This window comes from Gracilinanus agilis, chromosome 4, assembly GCF_016433145.1.
Source record: "Gracilinanus agilis isolate LMUSP501 chromosome 4, AgileGrace, whole genome shotgun sequence".
Lineage (NCBI taxonomy): Eukaryota > Metazoa > Chordata > Mammalia > Didelphimorphia > Didelphidae > Gracilinanus > Gracilinanus agilis.
The window spans coordinates 228498555-228520784 of record NC_058133.1 but is presented as its reverse complement, the minus strand read 5'-3'; the positions used below and the strand labels follow the sequence as shown (position 1 = coordinate 228520784).

Here is a 22230-nt window from a genome sequence, read left to right as displayed (position 1 = left end):
AGCAGCAGAACCTGGAGGAGGCATGGGAACTGAGACCCAGCTGGCCCTTAGGAGAATCCTCCAAATCCCTTTGAGCTCTTTGGTCCTGCCATACCAGGGGAGGTGAATAGGCCCCCACTGTTGACAAGAAACTCAGTTCTCCTGGGATCCATGCTGTCACTTCTGAACAGATTCCTCTATGGCTGCCCTCTGGTAACCTCTTACCTCTGAACCTTTCTTACTCTAAGAGAGACAAAATAAAGGGCTGCACTGTTTTAGAAACCAGTGACATTTTTAATGTTAAAATACAATGACAAAAACCCTAAGACAGCTCTTGGGTCAGGGAGCCACTCAGTCCTGGGACAAACATTGTAAAAACAGAATAGCAAAGGATGAGGAGAGCCCCTCTTCTCTCCCAAGAGCTCGGGAATTAGTGTTTCCTCATTCACAGCCATAGACTCACAGTCATACTGGACAGTGAGGGCCACCCAGGCAAACCTGTAGCCGCAATCTCTCTTCTGTGTGGCAAGAGCCATGTGCTCATTTGGCACCCAGAAGCTGCTTCCTCTGTTGATCCAGCAATGCCTCCAGGTGGTCAGCCCGCCTTACTGCTGCCTGTGACACACAGATAAACAGAGCCTGTCAGGCCCAGGAGGCTCACAGAGGACTTTGCTTCTGAGATAGACCAAGAGTTATGGGTTGGAAGGAACAACTTACTTCATACTGTTTTCGAAGGTTGTTCACAGTCTCTTCTTTCTTCATTATAGCCATCTTGACCCTGGGTAGGGAGAACAGACATTAAGCTGACTAGAAGGCTCCAATTACCCCCTAGTATATTTAGTCATTGGCCTGGAAGACTAGGTGTGGAACAAACCCCAGAGGGAGAGCCTGAAGATTTGGACCAGTTACATACTTTGGCAACAATTCAACTTTGTGACCTTGATAAAATCAGTTGGCTGCTCTAGGCTTGTTTCTTCATCTGTAATAGGGAGCCAAGATGTTCTCCAAGGTCCCTTCTAGCTCTATTGTTCCATGATTCAAAGTTGTTCTTTTCTAGTTTTCCTGAGTGAGACGGAGGGACTGGAGATATGTCAATGGTGGCTCTCTACAAAAGAGCAGCCTCCACACATCCTATGTGGTACTATGATGCCAAATCACCAGGCAGCCCCTGCAAGGACCCAGTCCACTTTTGCTTCCTATCCATCTCCTAGAAAACTAAAGGTTGTTCCATACTAATCCACCCCCCTGGGGATACATGTCCTCCCAATAACACAAGAACCTGACTAGCTTACTAAGCAAAATGTGGTTTGTCTCCACTGACCATCTCTATAAATGGGCAATGCTATTTATTAAAACAAGTGAAGACTTGAATGCCTAGCTACCTCCTTCCACCCTGATACGGCCCAAGAACATGGCCAGGGGCCCCTTGCCTCTCAGAATATCCACAAAATAATTTACTTATTTTTAGTGGAGATACATACCTTCTCACAGAATCCTTTCCTAGACCCATTGACTCTGCCCTTCCCTACCAACCCTATGATTGGGATGTATGCTTAACAGTAGGGATATCATTCCTTTGGCTGCACTGGGATCAGTGGTATATGGCTACACTGGGATGGTATAAAGAGTTAAAAACTGTATCTTGTTCTGGTGCCCCTGACCACCATCCCTCCTTTTAGTCAGTATACTTAGTTTATAAGTTGCCAAAATAAAGGAGCACTAGCAAGAAATAAGGTTGCAAAGGGGAACCTGGAAGTCACATACAAACCCTCTCAAAAGATCAAAGGAACATAATTTATATTTATTAACCAAAATCATATCCTGGTAAAATGTGTGGAAACCATCCAGGGTCTGCATTTAGGCACTGCGGTCAAGGTTTTTGGTCCTATGATATGTAAATCTCAGACAAGTTTTGGCCATCCATAAAATACCAGACATGTTTATAATTTTGAGAAGATGTGGAAATGTTAACTTTAAAGTTTTAATAACTGATTTGAGATGATTTGGATGTTAATGAACTAATCCCAAGATGGCACAGATAAGAGTCTGTTACCCCCCACCAAAAGCTCTAAAAATAAGACCTCAAACTCCTGTCCCCACTCTCCCCCCGAGTACTCCATCACCATCAGGTCCATATTTTTGAATGCTCCCAACTCTACTCCATGGTTATATCAGTGATACTCTCTGCCTCTCCCTTTCCCCATCCTTCTTCCCCCTGACACTGCCTACCTCTCATCCCCACACCCTTTACCTTTGTACCCTTTCTGCACTTGTCTCAGTGTCTGCACTGCCATTAAAAAGCAATTTCAGGGTAGCTGGGTAGCTCAGTGGAGTGAGAGTCAGGCCTAGAGACAGGAGGTCCTAGGTTCAAACCCGGCCTCAGCCACTTCCCAGCTGTGTGACCCTGGGCAAGTCACTTGACCCCCATTGCCCACCCTTACCAATCTTCCACCTATGAGCCAATACACCGAAGTACAAGGGTTTAAAAAAAAAAAAAAAAAGCAATTGCAGCCTTACTTCCCACTGCCACAGCTGGCTTTCCCAGGGAGCACCCCAAAATGGGGCATGCCTACCTCCATTTTGAAATTTCATAAATTATCAATTTGTAGTTTTTAGATTCAAAATTTGGGGCATGTCTGGTAAATATGGGCCACCTATTTCTGAAGGCAAAGGCAAAGTCCAAAGTTCTCAGTAGCCAATGTAGACAGTTTCTAAGTAGTTCATGGCCTGTAAGTGCATTTGAGGCAATGTCCTCATTATGTTTAAGGCCATGTTGGCAAACCTATGGCATGCATGCTGGAAGGGGTTGCTCCCCTCCTCCTCTCCACTGTGCCTGAAGACATTTCTTACATGACCTGCCCCGCTGCCCAGCAGCCCAATGGGAGTCCTTCCACTCTCCCATCTGGGGTAAAGGAGAGTGTGTGTGTCACATGCAGCCTGAGGGTTGGTTACTCAGTCTCTATAAGGTTTGCCATTCCTGGTTTAAGGAGTTCCAACCTATTGGGTTAACACTAGGACACTGGATAGGCTTTTCTGGGAAGATGCTCAGCTTGGGGGGCTTTCTAGTTTCCTTTTCTAGGCTACTCTGCTGGTAGTTCTCCTACTATGTCCCCATGGAGGACATACTTGACCAAGAAGGGCAGTGGACTACAGGTCACTTGTGTTGTGCATTTGAACTAATGTGAAGCAAGCAGTGAAAATGGGCCAGCCACCAGCAGGTGAAGTAAATTGGTGTTTAAAAGCTGCTTTTCAGGGTCCACTCAACTTTTTTTTCAAGAATTCTCTGTCACATTGGAATATTATAGGTGCAGTTGGGATATCCCTAAATAACAGGGGCCACTAGGAATGGGAACAGCAGTAGGATTCTGGCTTTTCCTTTGCCTCTTGCCCTATTATATACCCCATCTATTCCTTTCTCATATCACAAGGCAAAGTCAATCCCCCTCTCCTTGCTGCCTAGCACAATAATAAGCCCTCAGTAATTCCTTGAAAAATATAGATTCCTGTTATTCCTTCCCAGGGAGAATCAACCTATTCACCAGTGCAAATAGCAAAGACTAGCTGGAATCATGAAATTCTCACCTCTTATGCACTTCTCCCAGCTCTTCTTCTTTGTCCCGATTGATCTTCTCTAGTTCTAACTGTTGACGAGTTCGTAACACTGATATTTCTGTTTTCAGCTGCCTGTTCTCCTCTTCAGTGGCAGTTAGTTGGTCTGAGAATTCTTCGCGGATCACCTCTGACAGGCTGTTCCTCTCTTCCATTAACTTGTCCTTTACCTGACAGGAAAATCTAAATATCAGAGGCAGCCTAGAGAGGGGGCAGAAAATGCTCAGTAAAAACCTCTGGGCATATGGCCCCTTCAGGAAGCCTGTGCTCACCATTTTCACATCTTCTACCTCCTTCTCCTTCTGCTTCACTAGGCCTTGGAGCCTCAAGTTCTCACCTTCGGCTTCCCCCAACCGACCCTTTAGCTCCATACAGCGCTCCTGAAGCTTCCGCTCAGACTGTTCCAAATCAGCAAGTTCTGCCTCATATTTGTCACGTATACGCTTGATCCTGAGGGCATAGAAAAGAATGAAAGTGGTGCACATTAGAAATGTCAGAGACCCTGGGGTCTAGTCCAAATTCTGGTGCTGACTTGCTGTTTGACTTTCAGTTTCACCAAGCCTCTCACTAATGTCACTGGTATTTATTATATTTTAAAGCATAACCTCTGGGATATGCTAATCTAATTTCACATTCGTAGGTTTTTGGGTTTTCCAAGGATGTTTACTATTAATGGTCAAGTCAGGAAATCTGGGTTGGGATCCCATCTTTATCACTGACCCTATGAAAGAATCACTGAGGGGGCAGCTGGGTGGTTCAGTGTAGCCTCTGGGCAAGTCACTTCATCCCCATTGCCTAGCCCTCACCACTCTTCTGCCTAGGAACCATACACAGTACTAATTCTAAGATGGAAAGTAAGGGCTAAAAAAAAAAAAGAATCATGGAACCTCTTGAAGCTTTGGTTTCCCCATCTATAAAAATGGGAGATAACAACAATCAAAACAGTGAATGTTTACAGAGTTGCCCTTCTAATTTTCAAAACTCCAACCCTCAGGACTGCTAAGCCAGGTGATGGCTACTAGTTGCCCACTTCATCACAGTCTTGTCTCTAGCCACACTTCATGCCCCTCTTCACCAACTTCTGGCCCCAATTCCCCTTTCAGTTTAGGAACCATAATCAACTGTGCAAAGGGTGTGACAATTGACTTTTCACACTATATGCTCTCCTGGGATACATATTTTATTATGTGTGTTGTCTCCCCAATTAGAATGTAAGCTCCTTGAAGGAAGAGACTAGCTTTGCTTTTTTTTTTTTTTTTTTTTTTTTTTTTGTATTGCCAGCAATTAGCACAGTGCTTGACACGCACTGCTATTGGTGTTCAGTTGTATCTGACTCTTCATGACTCCATTTGGAGTTTTCCTGGCAAAGACACTGGAATGATTTGTCATTTCTTTCTTCATCTCATTTTACAGAAGAGGAACTAAGACGATAGGGTTTAATGACTTGCCCAGGGTCACTCAGCTAATAAGTGCCTGAGGCCAGATTTGAATTTAGGAAGATAATCTTCCTAACTCTCAGCACAGAACTCTATTCTGCCACCTAGCTGCCCCTAGCTTGATACATAGTAAGTGCTTAATAAATATTTTTTTCATTCATTTATCATGTGCTACTATTATTATCCCTATTTTATAGATGAGGAAACTAAGTTTGAGAGAAATTAGGTGACTGTGGATAATAACCCTCAGCCTCTCACTACACAAACTCCCCAAACTCCCTGCTTCACAAGATTGTGATGAAAAATGCTTTGTAAACTTTAAAACAGTAACTGTGACTACCTGTTACATAAGGCAAGGTGCCCCACACTATCTCTCTTGTGCATTATTAACATAACTAACTCCATGAGGGAGGCAGCACACTACCATGGTACCATTGGTACAATACTGAATCTGTAGTGAAAGGGCTCATTTCTGATATGTTAGCCAGTGTCACCATGGACAAGCCATTAACTTTTGGGGAACTTCTATTTATTTATCTGAAAAATGGAAATAACAACTTGCATTATTTGCCTCAAGGGAGCACTTTATAAACTACAAAACAGTATATAAATGTCATCTATTTATTTTTTTTCTGCTAGTTATAAGGCCCGTGGGGTGAGGGTGGCCTATAAACTTGGATGGAAAGTCTGCATCTTTATTTTCATCAAGTTTTGCTTTTCTTTCTAATCTTACATAATTTATTTTACACATTTCAAACCATTATTCTGAGGAGTCGATAGGCTTGCCCAAACTGCCTTTGTCAGCCTACCTGATAGTTACTTTACCTGGACTAATTCCCCAATATATTCCAGTCCCTTCTTAATCTCTTCATTTCTATGGTACTAAACCATCTGCTACTTGAAGAACATCCCCTCAATCTTAGCTATCCTATCTCTTATTCCCATCCCCTTCACCTCCATTCTCCCAAACATCTGACTCCAAATTTGCCCTCTGGAACCACCTGCTCTATAATGAACAAACTTATTTTCATTTTATCCTCTTCCTTTTTAACTCCTATCTTTTGGCACTAAGACCTGGCTCTGTCCTGATGCCAGCTGCTTCCCTTGAAATACTTTCCAGTGATGGTTGTACTTTAAATTCATATCATAAACTCATATTGATCACTAATCAATCATAGGAGCAGAGTCAAGAAATTTCTGCTCCCCCTTGCCACTTTTGGACACTCCTTTTACTACCATCACTTAGCAACTTGTCCTTTGAGGATTCAATTCAAATTTATCCCCTAATCCAAATTCTGGTAGCTATCATATAACCCCAGTACAGTCTCCTTCTTTTCTTAGCTTAATGCCAGGCTCACAAGTTTCCACTTAATTCCAACTTCTTCCTTCATTCTAGAGGATGACAACATACATGATACATGTTGGTATTCCCTCAAAAAATCCTGCTTTCTAGTTCCTCTACTCAATCCTGCAACCTATTCTTCCATTCCACCTCAAACATACACAAGAATACCCTTGATCTTGCCATCATCACAAGGGTTTCACTTTCATTTTCAAGGAGTTTCAATTTCTTTTAGTTGGTGCTAATCCTTTATCTATTTCTCCTTATGCTTCAGTCCCCCTAACCCTACTTTTCATCCTCACTGTGATCTCCAATCTACTATCTCAGGCTCTAAAAATCTGTTTTCTGCACTTTCCCAATCTTAACCCCCCTGTGAACCAATTCAATTCCACACTATCTTCCCATCTTGAATTCCCTGTGACAGAGGTCCTATCACAGATCAAACTTTGCCAGTTCCCATCCTGTATTATTACTCCATTTCTTCCATCTCATGTGCTGCTAAACTGAAAGAAATCACAAAACCTTACTGACTAAAATTTAATCTCAACAATAACTTCACTATAGCAAAATAATTTGTCTGCAACTGAATCCCTAATCCCCCTTACCACCACAGTTGTTCCAAACTTTTTCTTCTCTCTTTAAGCCTCTTGTGACATTTCCTCCTTCCACTCTTTTTTTCTGAGGACAAAATCTCACACTTCAATGAAAAAACTAGAGCACTTGCTGAGAACTCCCTCTTTTCCCCTCCTTCTCAACTTATATCTCTTTGACATCGCCTCTTAACTATATTCTCCTTCATTCCATCATTCCAGTCTATGGTGAGGTCACGCTACAGCTTGCCAACACTAACATTTCTATCACTTTCTATATTCTCCAGAAAACTACTCCCACCATAACTTCCTCTCTTTCTCCCTCAAATTTTTAATTTCTCCCTATCTACTCTGATAGGCTCTTTCTCTGATGACTACAAATGAGATCCTACCATGGCCACTAGCTTTCATCCTACATTTTTCTCCTCTTCTCAGTTAAACTCCATGAAAAAGCAACCTATGCTCAGTGCCATCACTTTCTCTCCTCTCACTATTTTCTAAAACTTTCTACAATCTGGCTTCCAACCTTAGTTCTAATTAGAACTACTTTCCCCAAAGTTATCAATAATGTCAATTTCCAAACTAATGGCTTCTTCCCAAACCTCATCCTTTTTATCTTTTCTGAAGCATCTGACATTGCTGCTGGATGCTCCCTCTTTCCAAGACTTTTCTCCCTTGGTTCTCCTACTACCTAAATGCTCCTTTTCACTCTATTTTGCTTGATCTTCGTACATATCATACCCAGTAACTATGGGTACATTGCAAAGCTCTGTGTATATATGTTAAACCAGATATTCCAGAGACACATGAAACAGCATATCCAAAACAGAACTTGCTATCTTTCTCCATAAATCATCCTCCAAGTCACCCAGATTTGAAACTTTGGTACCATCCTCGACTGCTCTCTCCTGCTCAACCCACATATCCTATCCAGTCAATTCCCAAATCTTGCATTCTTCATATCTCTTACTTCTACAAGGCCACCATTTAGTTCAGGCTCTCATCAGCCTGGACTAAGGCAATAGCCTAATTGGTTTCCCATCTTAAGCCTTTTTTCACTTTAATCCATCTTCCACACAACTATCAAAGTGATTTTTAATTTTTTCTTAAAAGTTTATTAAAATCTATGCTAGATTCATTAAGTTGACACTTAATCTAGGCTGAAGATGACCACAGATGTCACAAAGCAGGAAAGGCATCAACCAATAGCAATCATTATCTTATCTAGCACAAAAAAGTCTGCTTTTTTGACAGATATAATTCCACCATTGGTAAGTACTTAGTCCTTTCCTAGCACTTTATGCTTTTAACTTTTCTAATTTTTTTTGTTCTTTCTGTTTTTCTAAAAGCTAAATTTTCTGCATCCATCTTCTTGGATTGCTTCTTGGGCTATTATAGAGGCTTCTTAGCAGCCAAAAAAGAAAGTTCTTACCCCTGAAGTCCTTGGCACTGTCAAACATTCAGAAACGGATATGATTTTATCAGTGGAAATTTAAGAGGAATTACCACCTGCCTGATTTGCTGTACCCTAATGATTATAGGATTTTTCCAACTTATTTTTAGCTGAAAGTTTCCATTTGTTCCCCTATTCCCTTCCATGGTGTCCCCCATTAGAACATGAGTTTCTTGGGAGCAGGCCCTGTCTTATTTTTCTATTTTTTATTCCCATCATTAGCACAGTGCTTTGTAAAGTTGGCACTAAATAAACATTTTATTCTTCATGCATTCATCCTTGCAAAAGAATAAAGTACCTATCATTCAACTTTTCCACCAATGAGATTTTGTTCCAAATATAAAGTCTTTGGCATTTGAAGTTCTTCACAACTATTCTTTTCCTATCTTTCCAATCACCTTACACTGCCCTCCCTTCTGTACATTCTGTGCTGTTCCTTGCTGCTGTTGCCCATGCCTAGAATGCTCCCCCTTCCAAATTCATAAGACTCCTTGGCTTCCCCTCTTCCAGTTGACTGATTGAAGTTCCTCACTCTCATTCACTCCACATGCTGAATCAATGGCCATATCTTGTCATTTCCATCTTCAGAGCCTCTTTATATGCCCCTATTTCTCTACTTACATTGCTGTCTCTCTGATACAGGCTCATTACCTCATGCTTAGAGCACAATAGTTTTCTAGTTGGTCTCTGTGCCTCAAATCCCTCCCCACTTAAGTCCATCCTCAAATCAGCAGCCAAAATGATCTTCCCACAGTTTAGGTCCTCTCTCATCCTGCCCCTCCCAACTCAATAAACTCTAGTAGCTCGTTATCACCTCTAAGAAACCTCATAATCTGGCCCCTTCCTGTCTATCTAACCTTAATTTATAATATTCTCTTTACTCGCTGTATGGCACATAGTAGAAACTCAATGACTACTTGTAGAGAGATACAGTAATGGCCTCACTGAAAAGTAGTGAGGTCAGACTTCATTCTTCAAGCATCACCTCCCTTAAGTAGTTGCCATAAGTTTCTTCCCTTTTCCCTCTGGCATTGACTCTCACCTGTTCTCAGCTGTTTGCTCACACTCCTCCTTGGATAGGGTCATATCAGCTTCAAGCCTCTGAATAACCAGCTCAATCTCCTTGTCCCTGACTTTCCGAACTTCATCCTTCAACTCACGCTCCCGTTTTAGCAGCCACGCTTCCTGGAGAGAATGGCAGAGACCTGGTCATAAGTCAAGGAAGCCTACTCTTCTAAATAATGGAATGCAAATGAAAAATAAATTATGAGTTCTGACTACATGCTAATTTCCCTTTTTTTGACTCTTGAGATGATATGGGATGAAGTGAGAGACAGGATGGAGGGTAAAGGAAAGGCAGAAAAGGTTTGCTGATCAATGAGAATTTTTAAAACAGTCTGCCCAGATCCTAGGGCAGCAGTATACTGAATAAAATACTAGTTTTCACCTCTTTCTTTAAGTAGTTGGCTTCCCAGGCTTCCTTCTCCACCTCTAACCGTTCCTTCAGGGCTTTCATATCCAACTAGAAGACAAGGCAAAATGCTATGATACAGACCCTAATTTGAACTAAAGCACCTTATAGAATAAACTTGGAATCAGAAAAAAATCAGAATCTGGAAAAGCTCAGGGCTTAGGGCTGATGCAGCAGGGTTGGCCAATCATCTTCTGGGGCCACAAGGGGAAACCAGGAGCAAGCCCAAGATGCTTTCAGTGCAGCAGAGCAGAAGCACCCTGGGTTGGGAGTGAGGAGATTCAGCAGAATAGAATAATGCTATGAAATCTGAAGTGACCCGAGCATTCCTCTGAAACTCAACAGAAAGAATCACAACATAGTGGATCAGTGTTTCTTTGGTTAAAATGAGTTCATGACGCTATAATGAAGACACAGAAATGCCCTTGGGTGGTTTTGGGAAGGGGATGGAACATGCAGATATAAAGAGAGGAAGGGAAACCTGGTGCCGCCTCTCTTGTTCCTCTCTCCCCTTTTCATACTCCTCTCTGAGGGCTTTTGTCACCACACAGCTGTTCTCCTCGAGTTGCTGCCTCAGTTTCTCAAGCTCTGCCCGCTGCCTGAAAGGCACAGACAGAAGTGGTTAAGGAAGGCAGGGCAAAAGAAACATTAAAAACCTCCTGGCTGGTAGTATGCTGTTGGGCTAGCTCCCAGAAGGAAGAACTCCTAGAATACTGTGGTCCATACTGCCCATCTTCCTTCCAGCTACCTGGCAGCCTGCTGGGTTAGCCGTTCCTTCTCTTCTGCCACTTCACTGTAGAGTCGGCGCCGCTGCTGCTGAAGGGCTTCTTCCTCCTCCTCCAAGTGCTTCTCATATCTGTTAGGGAAGACAAATTTTCCTCGATTACACTCATTTCTGCTTGAGCACTGAAGGGAGGAAGCAATACCCTTAATTCACTGCATTTTCAGTGGAGTCATTAAAACAGCAGTGACTTACTGTCTCCTACCAGCTAAACCAACATAGTAGATTATGCAGTAGGGGTGTGTTGGGGTAAGTAAAAGTGGGGGCAGTTGTGTTAAGTGAGTTAACAATGTGATGAGGAAATGAAAGACCCATCATTCCCTCACCCCTGGGATTTGCTTCTATTTATCTGGGGCTCTGTGGAACCACTGAGCAGGAAATACTGAAAAACTGGGGCTATATCATAGGAGAGAAGAATTGTAGTAATAATAGCAATAGCTTGGATTTATATAAATCTATATGTCATTTACCTATATTATCCTGTTAGATCTTTGCTAGTTCAGCTCATTCTGCTCGGGGCACACATTTCCTTCTTACACGCCAGCTACTCTCGACTCTATCTATCTCTCCCATAGATCATTGTGAGGTGAAGCCAAGGGAAAGGGAGCCTGATCCATTATGCTGAGCTGGTAAAGGGATATCAAAACTTATGAAAACTAACACAGCATTCTCTTTAGCAAAGGAAGGTCTCTGAGATTTTATGCAGAAGGAAGGTTGGTTTACTTACAGAGTAGCAATGAGTTTATTAGCTCCATACATGCAGAGTGTTTCTGGGGTAGGGTTAGGGGGAAGGAAGAATCAACTCACCCCTCCATTACCCCCTTCCCTGTGTGAGGCCTCAGGCAAGTAATTCCAGCTCTCTGGTCCTTAGCTTCTCTCACTCTGGGAAAGATCCGGTTCTTAAGCCATAAAATGTCAAGAATTGTAGAGGACCTTGGAGACCATGTGTCCAAGCCCTAAAGCTATTTGTCTAAGGCCATGTGGTTAACCAGGGGCAAAGGTGGAAATCAGGTCCTGATTCCCAGTTCAGTGCTCTTGGCACCCCCAACATTCTCAACTATCTTCTTACACAATGATTCATCAGGCCCTGTGAGAAACAGGACTAACTGGAGAAGGGTAAGTAAGAGTGACTACTTTGGGGGTTTAGATCCTGATTCCACCTCAAACCCTTTCTGTAGGAGGTAGAATAAGCCATAGCTCTGTTCCATGCTTGTCCACTTATCTCTTCAGGACAGATGGCATGATTATCACTCATTTCCTGATTTTAGGTACTGACCCAATTTCAATCACATTAAAAATCACATAATAGGGGGCAGCTAGGTGGCTTAGTGGATTGAGAACCAAGTTTGGAGACCAAAGATCCTGGGTTCAAATTTTACCTCAGATGCTTCCTAGCTGTGTGACCATGGGCAAGTCACTTAACCCCCATTGCCTAGTCCTTACTGCTTTTCTGTCTTAGAACCATGTTGGTTCTAAGATGGAAGGTAAGGATTTTTTAAAAATCACATAATAGGGCAGCTGGGTAGGTCAGTGGATTGAGAGTCAGGCCTAGAGACAGGAAGTCCTAGGTTCAAATCTTGCCTCAGACACTTCCCAGCTGTGTGACCCTGGGCAAGTCACTTGACCCCCATTGCCCACCCTTACCACTCTTCCACCAAGGAGCCAATACATAGAAGTTAAGGGTTAAAAAAATCACATAATAATCACAATCATAATGATGACAGCTAACAAATATATAGTGCTTTCTATGTGCCAGGTACTGTGTTAAAACTGCTTCATAATTATCTCATTTGATCCTCACAATAATCCTAGGAGGCAGGCAGTATGACTGCCCCCATTTTAAAAATAGGAAAGCTGAGGTAAAATGGGAGTTAAATGATTTTCAAAGAGATAGAAAGTATTTGAAACAAGATTTGAATTCAGGTCTTTTTGACCCCAGAGCTCTATCTATTTCTCTACCTGCTATCCCTAGAAGGATGGAACATCTGTGCCCACCAAACCAGAAACCCTTTCATGTACCGCTGTCGGGCCAACTCCCTCTCTCGCCGTCCTTCCTCCTCCTTCTCTCGCTCTAGATGTTCTCGCAGCTCTTCAGTCTGTTGCACGTAGCGCTGAGCAGCCCGCTGGTCTGACTGCAGCAGCTCAGCTTCATGAAGAGTCTTTAACTTATTGATTTCCTGCTTGTGTTTGGCAATCAGCTTCTGGATCTCTGGCTCCAAGCCTAGGGCAAGGGGTATAGAAAAGTCAATCCAAACAGACCAAACAGGAAAAAAACACTGCAGATGAGCTCAGGGCTCAATCTCCTTTCTGTGTTTGAGGCAAAAGCCCTTCTCTCCATCACCTTTAAGTATAAAAATAATGCTTGGGCATTTTCCTGGCAAGAAATGAAATCTGTTCCCTACCTCTGGAGGGAGTCTAAACAGGGAACTATCACCAAAGAGAAATAAAAAGAGACAGGACATTAAAACAGACAATGTTGGGAAACACGAACTATCTTGGCTTTAGCATCAATGCCCCTCTGTTTTCTTTCTCTCTTCAGCTGCAAGGCATGAAGAGGAGGTGCTAAAGCCTGGGCAAGGTTCCCACTCTCTACAGAGCATTAAAAGACTCATAGAGTCTAATTTCAAAAGGACCCCCTGCAGCCATCTCCTCTACTATCTTCTTCACTTAAGCCTCTTCTTGAATGCTAGAGAGCTCACTTTATTAAGATAGTCTCTCCCCTTGCTGGACAGTTCACTATCATTCAGAGGTGTGCTTTCCAAGTCCTTTCCAGCCACCGGGCCTGTCCTGCCCTCTAGAGCAGCCCAGGAAGCTCTGTTCTTTTATATAAATGACAAAACCTCTCAAACATGTGTTACATATGATTTCACCTTTTCCTCTTCTCCAGGCTAAAAGATCCAATTATTTCCACTGCTCTTCCTTTTTGTGGCTTTCATATCTTTTTTCTTTGCCCAGGAGAATGACCTTGACATTTGCCATGGTAGAACAAAACTGCCTGCCAGGGAGTTGGAACCCATGGTGAGTGAGATCAAAGAGAATACCTAGGTGCCCTTGATGAGTGTGTCACTGGCCCACATGAACCATATCCTCAGGCTCAGGAAACAGCTGGTGTAATCACCAAACCACTGTCAACAGGTGATAGGCCCTGAGGATTGGCCTTTTGGTTCCCCCTACCTCGGACAGTGATCTCTTTGATCTTTTTGGTTTTCTCATTGATCCACTTCTCTCTGCGAATTTTTTCTGTGGCACTCATTAGTTCTTTGAGTTTCTTAATCTCCTGTAAACAAGAAAGGATGCTGAGGAATAGCCCCAAAGAAGTGGAAAATGAAATCTGCATCTCCCCATTGCCACCTATTTCCAGACTTCTTATACCAGTGGAGATCTAGGAAATCGCTTGTTTCCAGGTCTTCACAGAACAAGAGTGAGGTGGGAGTGCAAGGACTATTAATACATGCAAAACAGCTAGAAAAATTTCAAGAAATTCACACAACAATGCCAAATTATGACTTTCACAAAGATTATTCTCCCTACACAGGTGGTCTCTTCTCTTGGAGAACCTCATAGTAGGTGGTTGAGGACTTCTTAGCAGATTTATTCACATAGGATGAGGTCCTCAGCAATATCAACAAAGTTGAGTACAAACTAGTCAGTCAAGTCCCCAGAAGTGTGTCTATTAGGAAAACCCTACCTGCCTGAGAGTTTCCAAGGAGGAGGCCAAAGGTTGTCTGCTAAGATAAAATTTATCTAGTTACTTTAAGAGGAAAATCCCATAAGGACACCTCAGATACTAAAAGGGGACTTATTTTCAAAAGGCTGATCACCTAACCTTTTCTGGTTTTACATTTTTTTGTAGACTCTTTAAAAAAACCAGCCACTTCCCCAAGAATCAGGAAAAAAGCAGAAAGCATGGCTCCTATTTGACAGAAGAGAAACTAAAACAAAAAGGTTTCCAGTTTAAGTCAAGGGTTTGATTTCAGATTCCAAATTTCTTTGTTCCTCCATCTGCTGTCTCACTACATTAAGCTCTGTGTTCATCCACTTCTTCCCTAAAGCAATGTTCTTCCATAGCATTGCCCTTTTCACCTTTCCTATCCTCCTCCCAAGATGAATAATGGAGCTAGAAGAATGGCATAGGGAAGATACAGTAGAGCACCAGGTCTTAAGGTTTCTCCCCCTGCTTTCCATGGCCCCACTGACCACCAATAAAAACCACTCGAGGTCCTTCTGGGCCCTATGCTTAATTACAAAGCTTTAGAATTTAGGGGTTCTTGACTTGGAATCTGTAAACATGTTTTCTTCCTTGTATTTCTAAATAATTGGTTCCTTTGAAATCCTATTATTTTATTTTGTTCACTTAAAAATATTCTTCTGAGAAGGAGTCCATATAACAGTCTGCCAAAGGGATCCGTGGCAAAAAAGGTTAAGAAATCCTGCTTTAGTTGGAGTTGAGAAGGAAACAACAGAGAGATGAAGTGAGACAGTGGGCTCTAATAGCCATCCCAATAGTCACATCAGGAAACTGGAAGGGAGTACTGACGTTTATGGCCTAACTTAAAGAAAAGCTACCAAGTACATCAGTATAAAACTTGCATGCATCTATATAAATTGCACAACTAGTATCAGCAGAGATTGAAATTAAATTATTATAGTCTAGAAATTTGTCTTTCTTAATTTCTTCTTATCTAACTCAAGTCATTTCCCTAGGCAAAAAAAAAAAAAAAGATTTATTAGTATGCAAAATGAGCTGTAAGTGCTTTCAATTCACCTATCATCACATTAAGATGTAAAAAAGTTCCAGCAGTTCTCAGGTAATGTTTATGAAACTATTATGTCCTCTCTGGCTTTGGCTACTATATACCCATCTCTTGGGGCAGGGCTTCAAGGTTTCCCAGGCACCACCTTCTGAGGCTCACCCCTGACCCTTCAATCCCTTTAAGAATCCTAGCTGAGACTGCGATATGGTAGAAATTTCCCTCACATAAAGGCCGAAAGCATACCACACCCAGGGAAATAAGAGGAAGAGAGGAAGAAGGAAAAGAAAGAGAAAAGAGTCAATGAAATGAAGGCTCTGCTGGGACTGAAATAAAGCAGCAAAGGCAGGGCAGATGAGGAGAGGACAGGTCAGTGTGGCCAAGCCCGGCTGCTTCACCCATGGTATAACCAAGGAACCCTCCCCTTGAATCTCTCACCAGTTCATGCTGCTCCTGCAACTGGGTGATTCTCTTTGTGTATTTCTGGTCCACTTGCTTCAGCTCAGCTACCACTGCCTCGCACTTCTCATTCAGGACCTTCTTGTCGTCAATCAGCTGAGATTTGAGGAGGGGACTGGGTGAAGCCACTGGGTAAAGCTGCTAACTCAGGACCTACAGGTACTGAGGGGGACACTCCCCTAACTTCAGGATTAACTTAGATTAGATAGGGCAATATCAGGGATCTTGTGGATTCTCGGCCTGTGAGGCTTGGAGCCAATGTTTCCCCTTCCATTTCCAGCTTCCCTCTAAGGTAGCATCCTTTGTTGTATCCCGTCATGCCCTCTCTCCTCTTTTCCATAGTGACTAGCATTTATGGGATGTTTTGAGCCTTTTTTAGTGTTACATGGCTAAACCAGAAACTTCTTCTGGGCCCTAGCATCCTCAAAGGGACACAGCAGAATCCTTAGCAGGGCCCCAAAGCACATAGGGCCACTGTCCCAGGGATACATTCAGAACACATATCTCAGACTAAAAACTTCTAGTTCCTACAGCTTCTGCACTCCATCAATTAGGAAGGACCTGTGTGCACCTGGCTTACCCCATCACTCGCCTGCTTCTGCTGTCCTGACCCAAGCCATGCACATGGGTCTGGAACACAGAAAGGCAATATGAGCATATGGAGTGATTAGAAGTAAAAATAAACAAACCCCCAAACTCCCAATTCTATCCCCAATAGGCATCTTATTAACATCTTATAATCCTGCCTCAGATTTCTATTCCCTTCAATCTATCCTCCATCCATCTGCCAAAGTGATTTTCCAGAAGCCACTTAGATCACTCATTCTATCAATAAACTCCTGTAGAAAATATAAACTTTTTTCCTTTGGCATTTAGAGCTCTTCACAACCTAGTTACAACCTGTTTTTCCAGTCTTATTACCAATTCTTTCCTTTCAGGAATTCCATGGTCAAAGTCAAACTGGCTTTCTTACTGTCCTTCATTAACAGTACACTTCATTCCCTCCCTCCATGCTTTTGCATAGGCCATCTTCTATAACTAGCACGTACTCCTTTTTCATCTCTGCCTCTGAGAATCCCTGGTTTCCTTCAAGGATCATTTCTACAAAGGCTTTCCTCCTAGTGCATTCCCTCCAATCATGGTGTATTTGTTTATATTTATATATGTACATGCTGTCATGCCCAATAGAATGTAAGCTTTTTGTCTTTGTAACTCTAGTACCTAGTACAGTGCCTAGCACACAGTAGGCATTTAATAAATGCCTGTTGATTGACTGAAGCAGGAACAAGGACCACCTCTCCATTTTGTAGGTGGGACAATTAAACTTGGAGAGAGAAAGTAACTTGATCTTGAATCAACACTAAAATAAATGACAGTGACAGGAGGCAACATCAAGTCTCTTAAGCTTTGTTTAAATCCCAGAAACCAGGGCAGCTGGATGGCTCAGTGGATTGAGAGTCAGGCCTAGAGACGGGAGATCCTAGGTTCAAATCCGGCCTCAGACACTTCCCAGCCGTGTGACCCTGGGCAAGTCACTTGACCCCCATTGCCCACCCGTACCACTCTTCCACCTATGAGCCAATACACAGAAGTTAAGGGTAAAAAAAAAATCCCAGAAACTACCCATTAAAAGTTCTGCTACTTCCCACAGGCACAAGGGGTTACCTGATCAATGAAGGCCAGGTGTCTCTGGATAGCAGCTTCATACTGCTCCCTCTGCAGCTGGAGCTGGTGGTTTAGCTCCTTTTCTGTTTCCTTCACGTTCCGGACAGTAAGTTCTCGCTGCTGAGCCTGTCAATGGGGTTTTAGGGGAAGAGGATGGGAGGGGAGGGGGATTGGCTGGTACCTGGGTTCAAATTAAAGGAGCAGAGGCCAAGATCAGAGGAGATGGGGCCAACTGTGGGACAACTAGAGAGTTCTAATTCTACTAGAGCTCAAAGTGGGAGGAAGTGATAAAAGAAAACCAAGAACTGTTAAGGAAAAAATGCTATCCTGAAACATACCCAGATTTGATTCCCTGCTTATGAGAAGCAACTCATGTTGAGTGAGAAGGGCAGGCCTATTGTGCCATATTACTCCTAGCCTTCCTCTAATGGAGGGCAGAGGATGCCATCTTTCCTACAAATCTTCTCAAGAAGCAGCATTAAGTCATAAACCCAGTCAATCACCCCAAAGGTTTGTCTTTCCCGCAAAGGTCTAACCCTTCTAGAGATTAAGTTAGACATCTGGCTAGGCCTCCCTGAGTAGAAAGGCCTATAGAGGCAATGGAAGGTTTACACAAAAGCAATCAATCTGCAAACATTTATTAAGCACTTATGTGCCAGGCATTGTGCTAGGCACTGGACAGATTTGGGTGAAGACCTGGGAATAAGGCCTATTATCTGCTGGAGCAGGCCTGATTTCCTCTTGCTTTAACCTACTGGCCAGAGAGGACACTTTTCCTTGCTCATGTTTCCTCAGAACACTTATGATGTAGAGGAAAATGTGGATTTCAAAATTAATATTCAATATCTCCAAAGTGTAATGCTTATAGAGATTTATTAATATTTAACTAGGGAGCTAGAGAACATAGGGAACGTTCCCCACTCACTTCACATGGAAGAGAGAGCTAGGGCAATAAAGACTGGTCACCACTCAATTCACGTGGAAGAGAGAGCTAGAGGGGCATTACCCAAAACGTATATACAATCATGCAAAAGATGCACATAAACAGAAAGGAAAAGGAATTGTGGGTAACACAGAAAGGAATTTGGGGCAATGCAGTTCCAGAGGTTCAAGATTTTCCAACTATACAGAACCAAAATGTCCATCCAGTCCCACACTAACCTCCCAAACACTGATTCCAGACCTTAAAAATGTGGGTCATTTCTACCTAGGGTCACCCACCAATGCTGTCTGCAGCAGTGTCATAGCCTGCTTCTTCTCTTCCACCTCCAGCTTCAGCCTCATCATAGAGCTGGTGACCTCAGTAGCCACAGCAGATGCCTGCTCCAAGTGAACCAGCTCTTCTTCAGTCAAGATCCCCTAGGGGAAGCAGTAAAGGTTAGACCCACAAGCATCTTCTACCCGGTTCTAATGGCAACTTCTCCTCAGATCCAATTGAGTATGCCACCTACCTTTCCCTGTTCCCCTCCCTGTCATCCTCATCCCACCTCCCAAAAACGATCTCTCTAAATCAGAGGAAATGTAATCAAGCAAAATTCAGAATGCTATAGAGAAAGTCTAAGATGTAAAAATGTGGTTTGTATGTATCTGTGTGCACATATATATACACATACACACATAGCCCCAAATTCATTCGCCTCTTCATTATTCACTTTAAAGAAGCAGTGGGCAGCAGCATAAATTAAGAGGTTATCTTCTTTTAAATGTTATTTAACTTTGAAATATGGGATGACTTGTCACTCTTACTCCATTTATCTTGGGTTAATCATAATAATTAATTAATCATCTTAATGATGACTCTGCATTTTCTGAGCACACACCAAACTGAACTATATTAGCAACTCCACCTGCTAACACAGAACTCTATAACCCCACTGTTCTGCCCCTTTTGCATGGGAAAGGAATCCAACTCTGTGACAATTTTCCATTGGCCCATGCCCTAATCCTGGAGAAGAAGCCAGAACATTCGTGCACTCCTTCATTCAGGGTTTGGCCAAAGGAGACTGTGATGGTGGCAGAGGCTCACCTCTCGTGGAGGGGCTGAGGTTACGGAGTGGGGTCGTTCCTGTTCTGACTTCTCCATCTCATCTAAGAAACTCATGATACTCTGAAGCTTGGCCTCAGAGAGCAATGCCCCATCTTCTGGAACTCCTGGGGGTGGATTCAGTTTTCCAAATTTCTCTAGGTTGTCAGCTGTTAAAGAATTAGAGCTATCTTCCTGCAGAGAAGGAAAGGTGAGGAATTAGAGTGGAGCTGGTATAGGGAGTTTTTTCCCATAGGTCACACCAGAATAGTATAGAACTCCTGAGGAAAGGCATCTTTCTGCCTGATGGCCTGTGAGAAAATCTACGATTTTTTTGTACTTGCTTGAGATGAAGAAGAAGGGCAGAAGAGAGGCAGAAGTAGTCTAGCATACTAGAGATCTGGGTTTCTTTAAATTAATTAATTAAATTTTAAATATTTTCCATGGTTCCATGATTCATGTTCTCTCCCTCTCCTCCTCCCTCCCAGAGCTGACAAGGAATTCCATTGGTTTATACATGCATTATCACTTGATACCTATTTCCATATTATTCATTTTCATAATAAAGTAATCTTAAAATCCAAACCCCAAATCATATACCCATATAAACAAGTGATAAATCATATGTTTTTCTTCTGCGTTTTTACTCCCACAGTTCTTTCTCTTGATGTGGATAGCATTCTTTTAGAGATTTGGTTTTGGAAGACCAAATTACCCAAAACACTACCCCCAACATCCAGGACCTAATGGAAAAAAAACAAAACAAAACACATATACACTCTCTCTCTCTCCACCCTGCTCTCCCTGCTCCCTCCCTCCCTCCAATTTCACGTGAACAAATCCATACACTACCCTAGAAGAGTTGCCATCATTAATTTTAGGTAAATAGACAAGAAAGGAAACAAAATAGATTCAACAACAGTGTTATTTTCCATTTTCTAGTGATCAGTCTTCTAATGGTGACCCTCTTCTCCAGACTTAACTAAGCTGGTCCTCAGATAATAGATATACAGTCCAAAGGCTCTCCAACCTGAAAGGACCTAAAAAGCCTTGTGTGCCAATAATCTTTGGGAACTCATGCCATGCAGAAGTATTGGGGGAACTTCAGTGAATTTCTTCAAGATCTGATCCAGTGGGAAGTTGGGAGAGAAAAGAACACCACTTCCTTCTGGTTCAGAGCTTATAGATGCTAGGGTTGGTGGAAGTGATTTCATAAGTGTATTTTGTTTAATACATGTATGGCCCAGATCAAATTGCTTACCATTTCTAAGTGACAGGAGGAAAGGGAAGGAGGGAGATGGTTTGGATTTTATAATTTTGGAAAATGTATGTTAAGAATTATTACTACATGTAATTGGGAAAATAAAATCTCTTTGAATAAAAAAAGAAAAAAGAAAAGGTGGAGGTAAAAAAGAGAAGTGATTTCATAAAGATATTAGGGAAACAGGCTAAGAATCAGCTTGTTTTCTTGGACCAACCTTTTAAGGCTAACCTCATCCAGCTCTCCAATGAGTTGGATGCCCCTATAAGCCAAAGAGGAAAGATCAGTGCAGTTTTATTCTAATTGCTTTTATTTCCTTCTGTAGTCTGTCCTTTCTGAGTCTAGATCTCTTTAGAGCTTGGCATTAGGGAGTGCTGGAATGGATACATATTGCTGTCAAGTAATCCCCCTGGCTCCCTATAGTTACCCCATCGATCCAGGCATATTTTTCCTTTTTATAGGTCTTGGGTTCAGTCAGCTGTTCGGGTTCTTCTTCTAACAGCTTCAGGGTTTCCAGCAGTTCATTGAGAGTAACCTTGGCCTGGGATCTGCTGGCTGCTGTGACTGTTGTATCCAGGATCTCACAAACAACCTCCTGGGAAATTATGTCCTAGAGTCCAGCAGGGGTGGCATTGAGAAAAGGGAAAAAGAAAACAAACACCTAGTTAACCACTCAAAAGCCATGCCAAAAGCACTTAAGCTAGGTACTACCAGAGAAGAGAAAGTTAAGACTGCTTTCTTACTTTGGATGGGTAGAGCTGACTTCTGGAGTAGCTCAGTATGCACCATTTGTTTGGAGATTAGGTTTGTCTCTTCACTAATATTTTAATAATTACTAGATCAAGAAGAGGCATTAGCATACTTTACTATTGGACTAAGAGTTAGAAGACCTGGCTTTTAGTCCTGGTTTTGGCATTTAATAATTGTAGATCTTGAGCCAGTCCCTTAAAACTCTAAGCCTCAGTTTCAACATGTGTAAAATGTGGATCTCATTATCTCTCATGCCTCACTGCACAGGGTTGGTATGAGGCCCCATGTGACAAAGCTTTAAGTATTATACAAATATATGCCATCATCATCGTGGCTGCCACTTTCCCTTAGAGAAGCCCAAACTCAGTGCACAGAAGCAGCTATGCAACCACGGCATCTGTTCTCTGGCTGCATAACAGCCTGTACCTCAAACTATGAGAATATGTAACAATGGAGGGAGGCAGGGGAGGAGGTGAATGATGAAGGTCAAGCTTGCGCAGGAAGGAGGAGCTCTATGGCAATGACAATCAGTGGAGGAAGAAAAGAATTGCCCAAGAGAAGAGACCTGTGGCTTATCCTCTGGAGATTTACTAAGACCTAGGGAAGAGTCAGGGCCTGGATGGAAGTATTCCTCTGGATCCGTAGTCTGGAAGCTGGCAC

General features: G+C 42.6%; 1 protein-coding gene across 1 annotated transcript in view; it reads right to left on the bottom strand.

Annotated features, from left to right (window-relative positions):
* Positions 1 to 270: 270 nt before the first annotated feature.
* Positions 271 to 22230, bottom strand: part of CEP131 (centrosomal protein 131) — a 60480-nt gene continuing 38520 nt past the window's right edge. The window contains exons 12-27 of the mRNA XM_044673432.1: positions 22136 to 22230; positions 21248 to 21430; positions 19578 to 19754; positions 18758 to 18895; positions 17537 to 17662; positions 15851 to 15967; positions 13836 to 13938; positions 12681 to 12882; positions 10629 to 10736; positions 10362 to 10479; positions 9857 to 9931; positions 9452 to 9594; positions 3861 to 4038; positions 3562 to 3758; positions 697 to 757; positions 271 to 594 (exon numbers count right to left, since the gene is read on the bottom strand). Coding sequence (XP_044529367.1) covers positions 520 to 594; positions 697 to 757; positions 3562 to 3758; positions 3861 to 4038; positions 9452 to 9594; positions 9857 to 9931; positions 10362 to 10479; positions 10629 to 10736; positions 12681 to 12882; positions 13836 to 13938; positions 15851 to 15967; positions 17537 to 17662; positions 18758 to 18895; positions 19578 to 19754; positions 21248 to 21430; positions 22136 to 22230 — 2096 coding nt within the window. The 3' untranslated portion in view covers positions 271 to 519. The remainder of the gene's footprint in view (positions 595 to 696; positions 758 to 3561; positions 3759 to 3860; positions 4039 to 9451; positions 9595 to 9856; positions 9932 to 10361; positions 10480 to 10628; positions 10737 to 12680; positions 12883 to 13835; positions 13939 to 15850; positions 15968 to 17536; positions 17663 to 18757; positions 18896 to 19577; positions 19755 to 21247; positions 21431 to 22135) is intronic.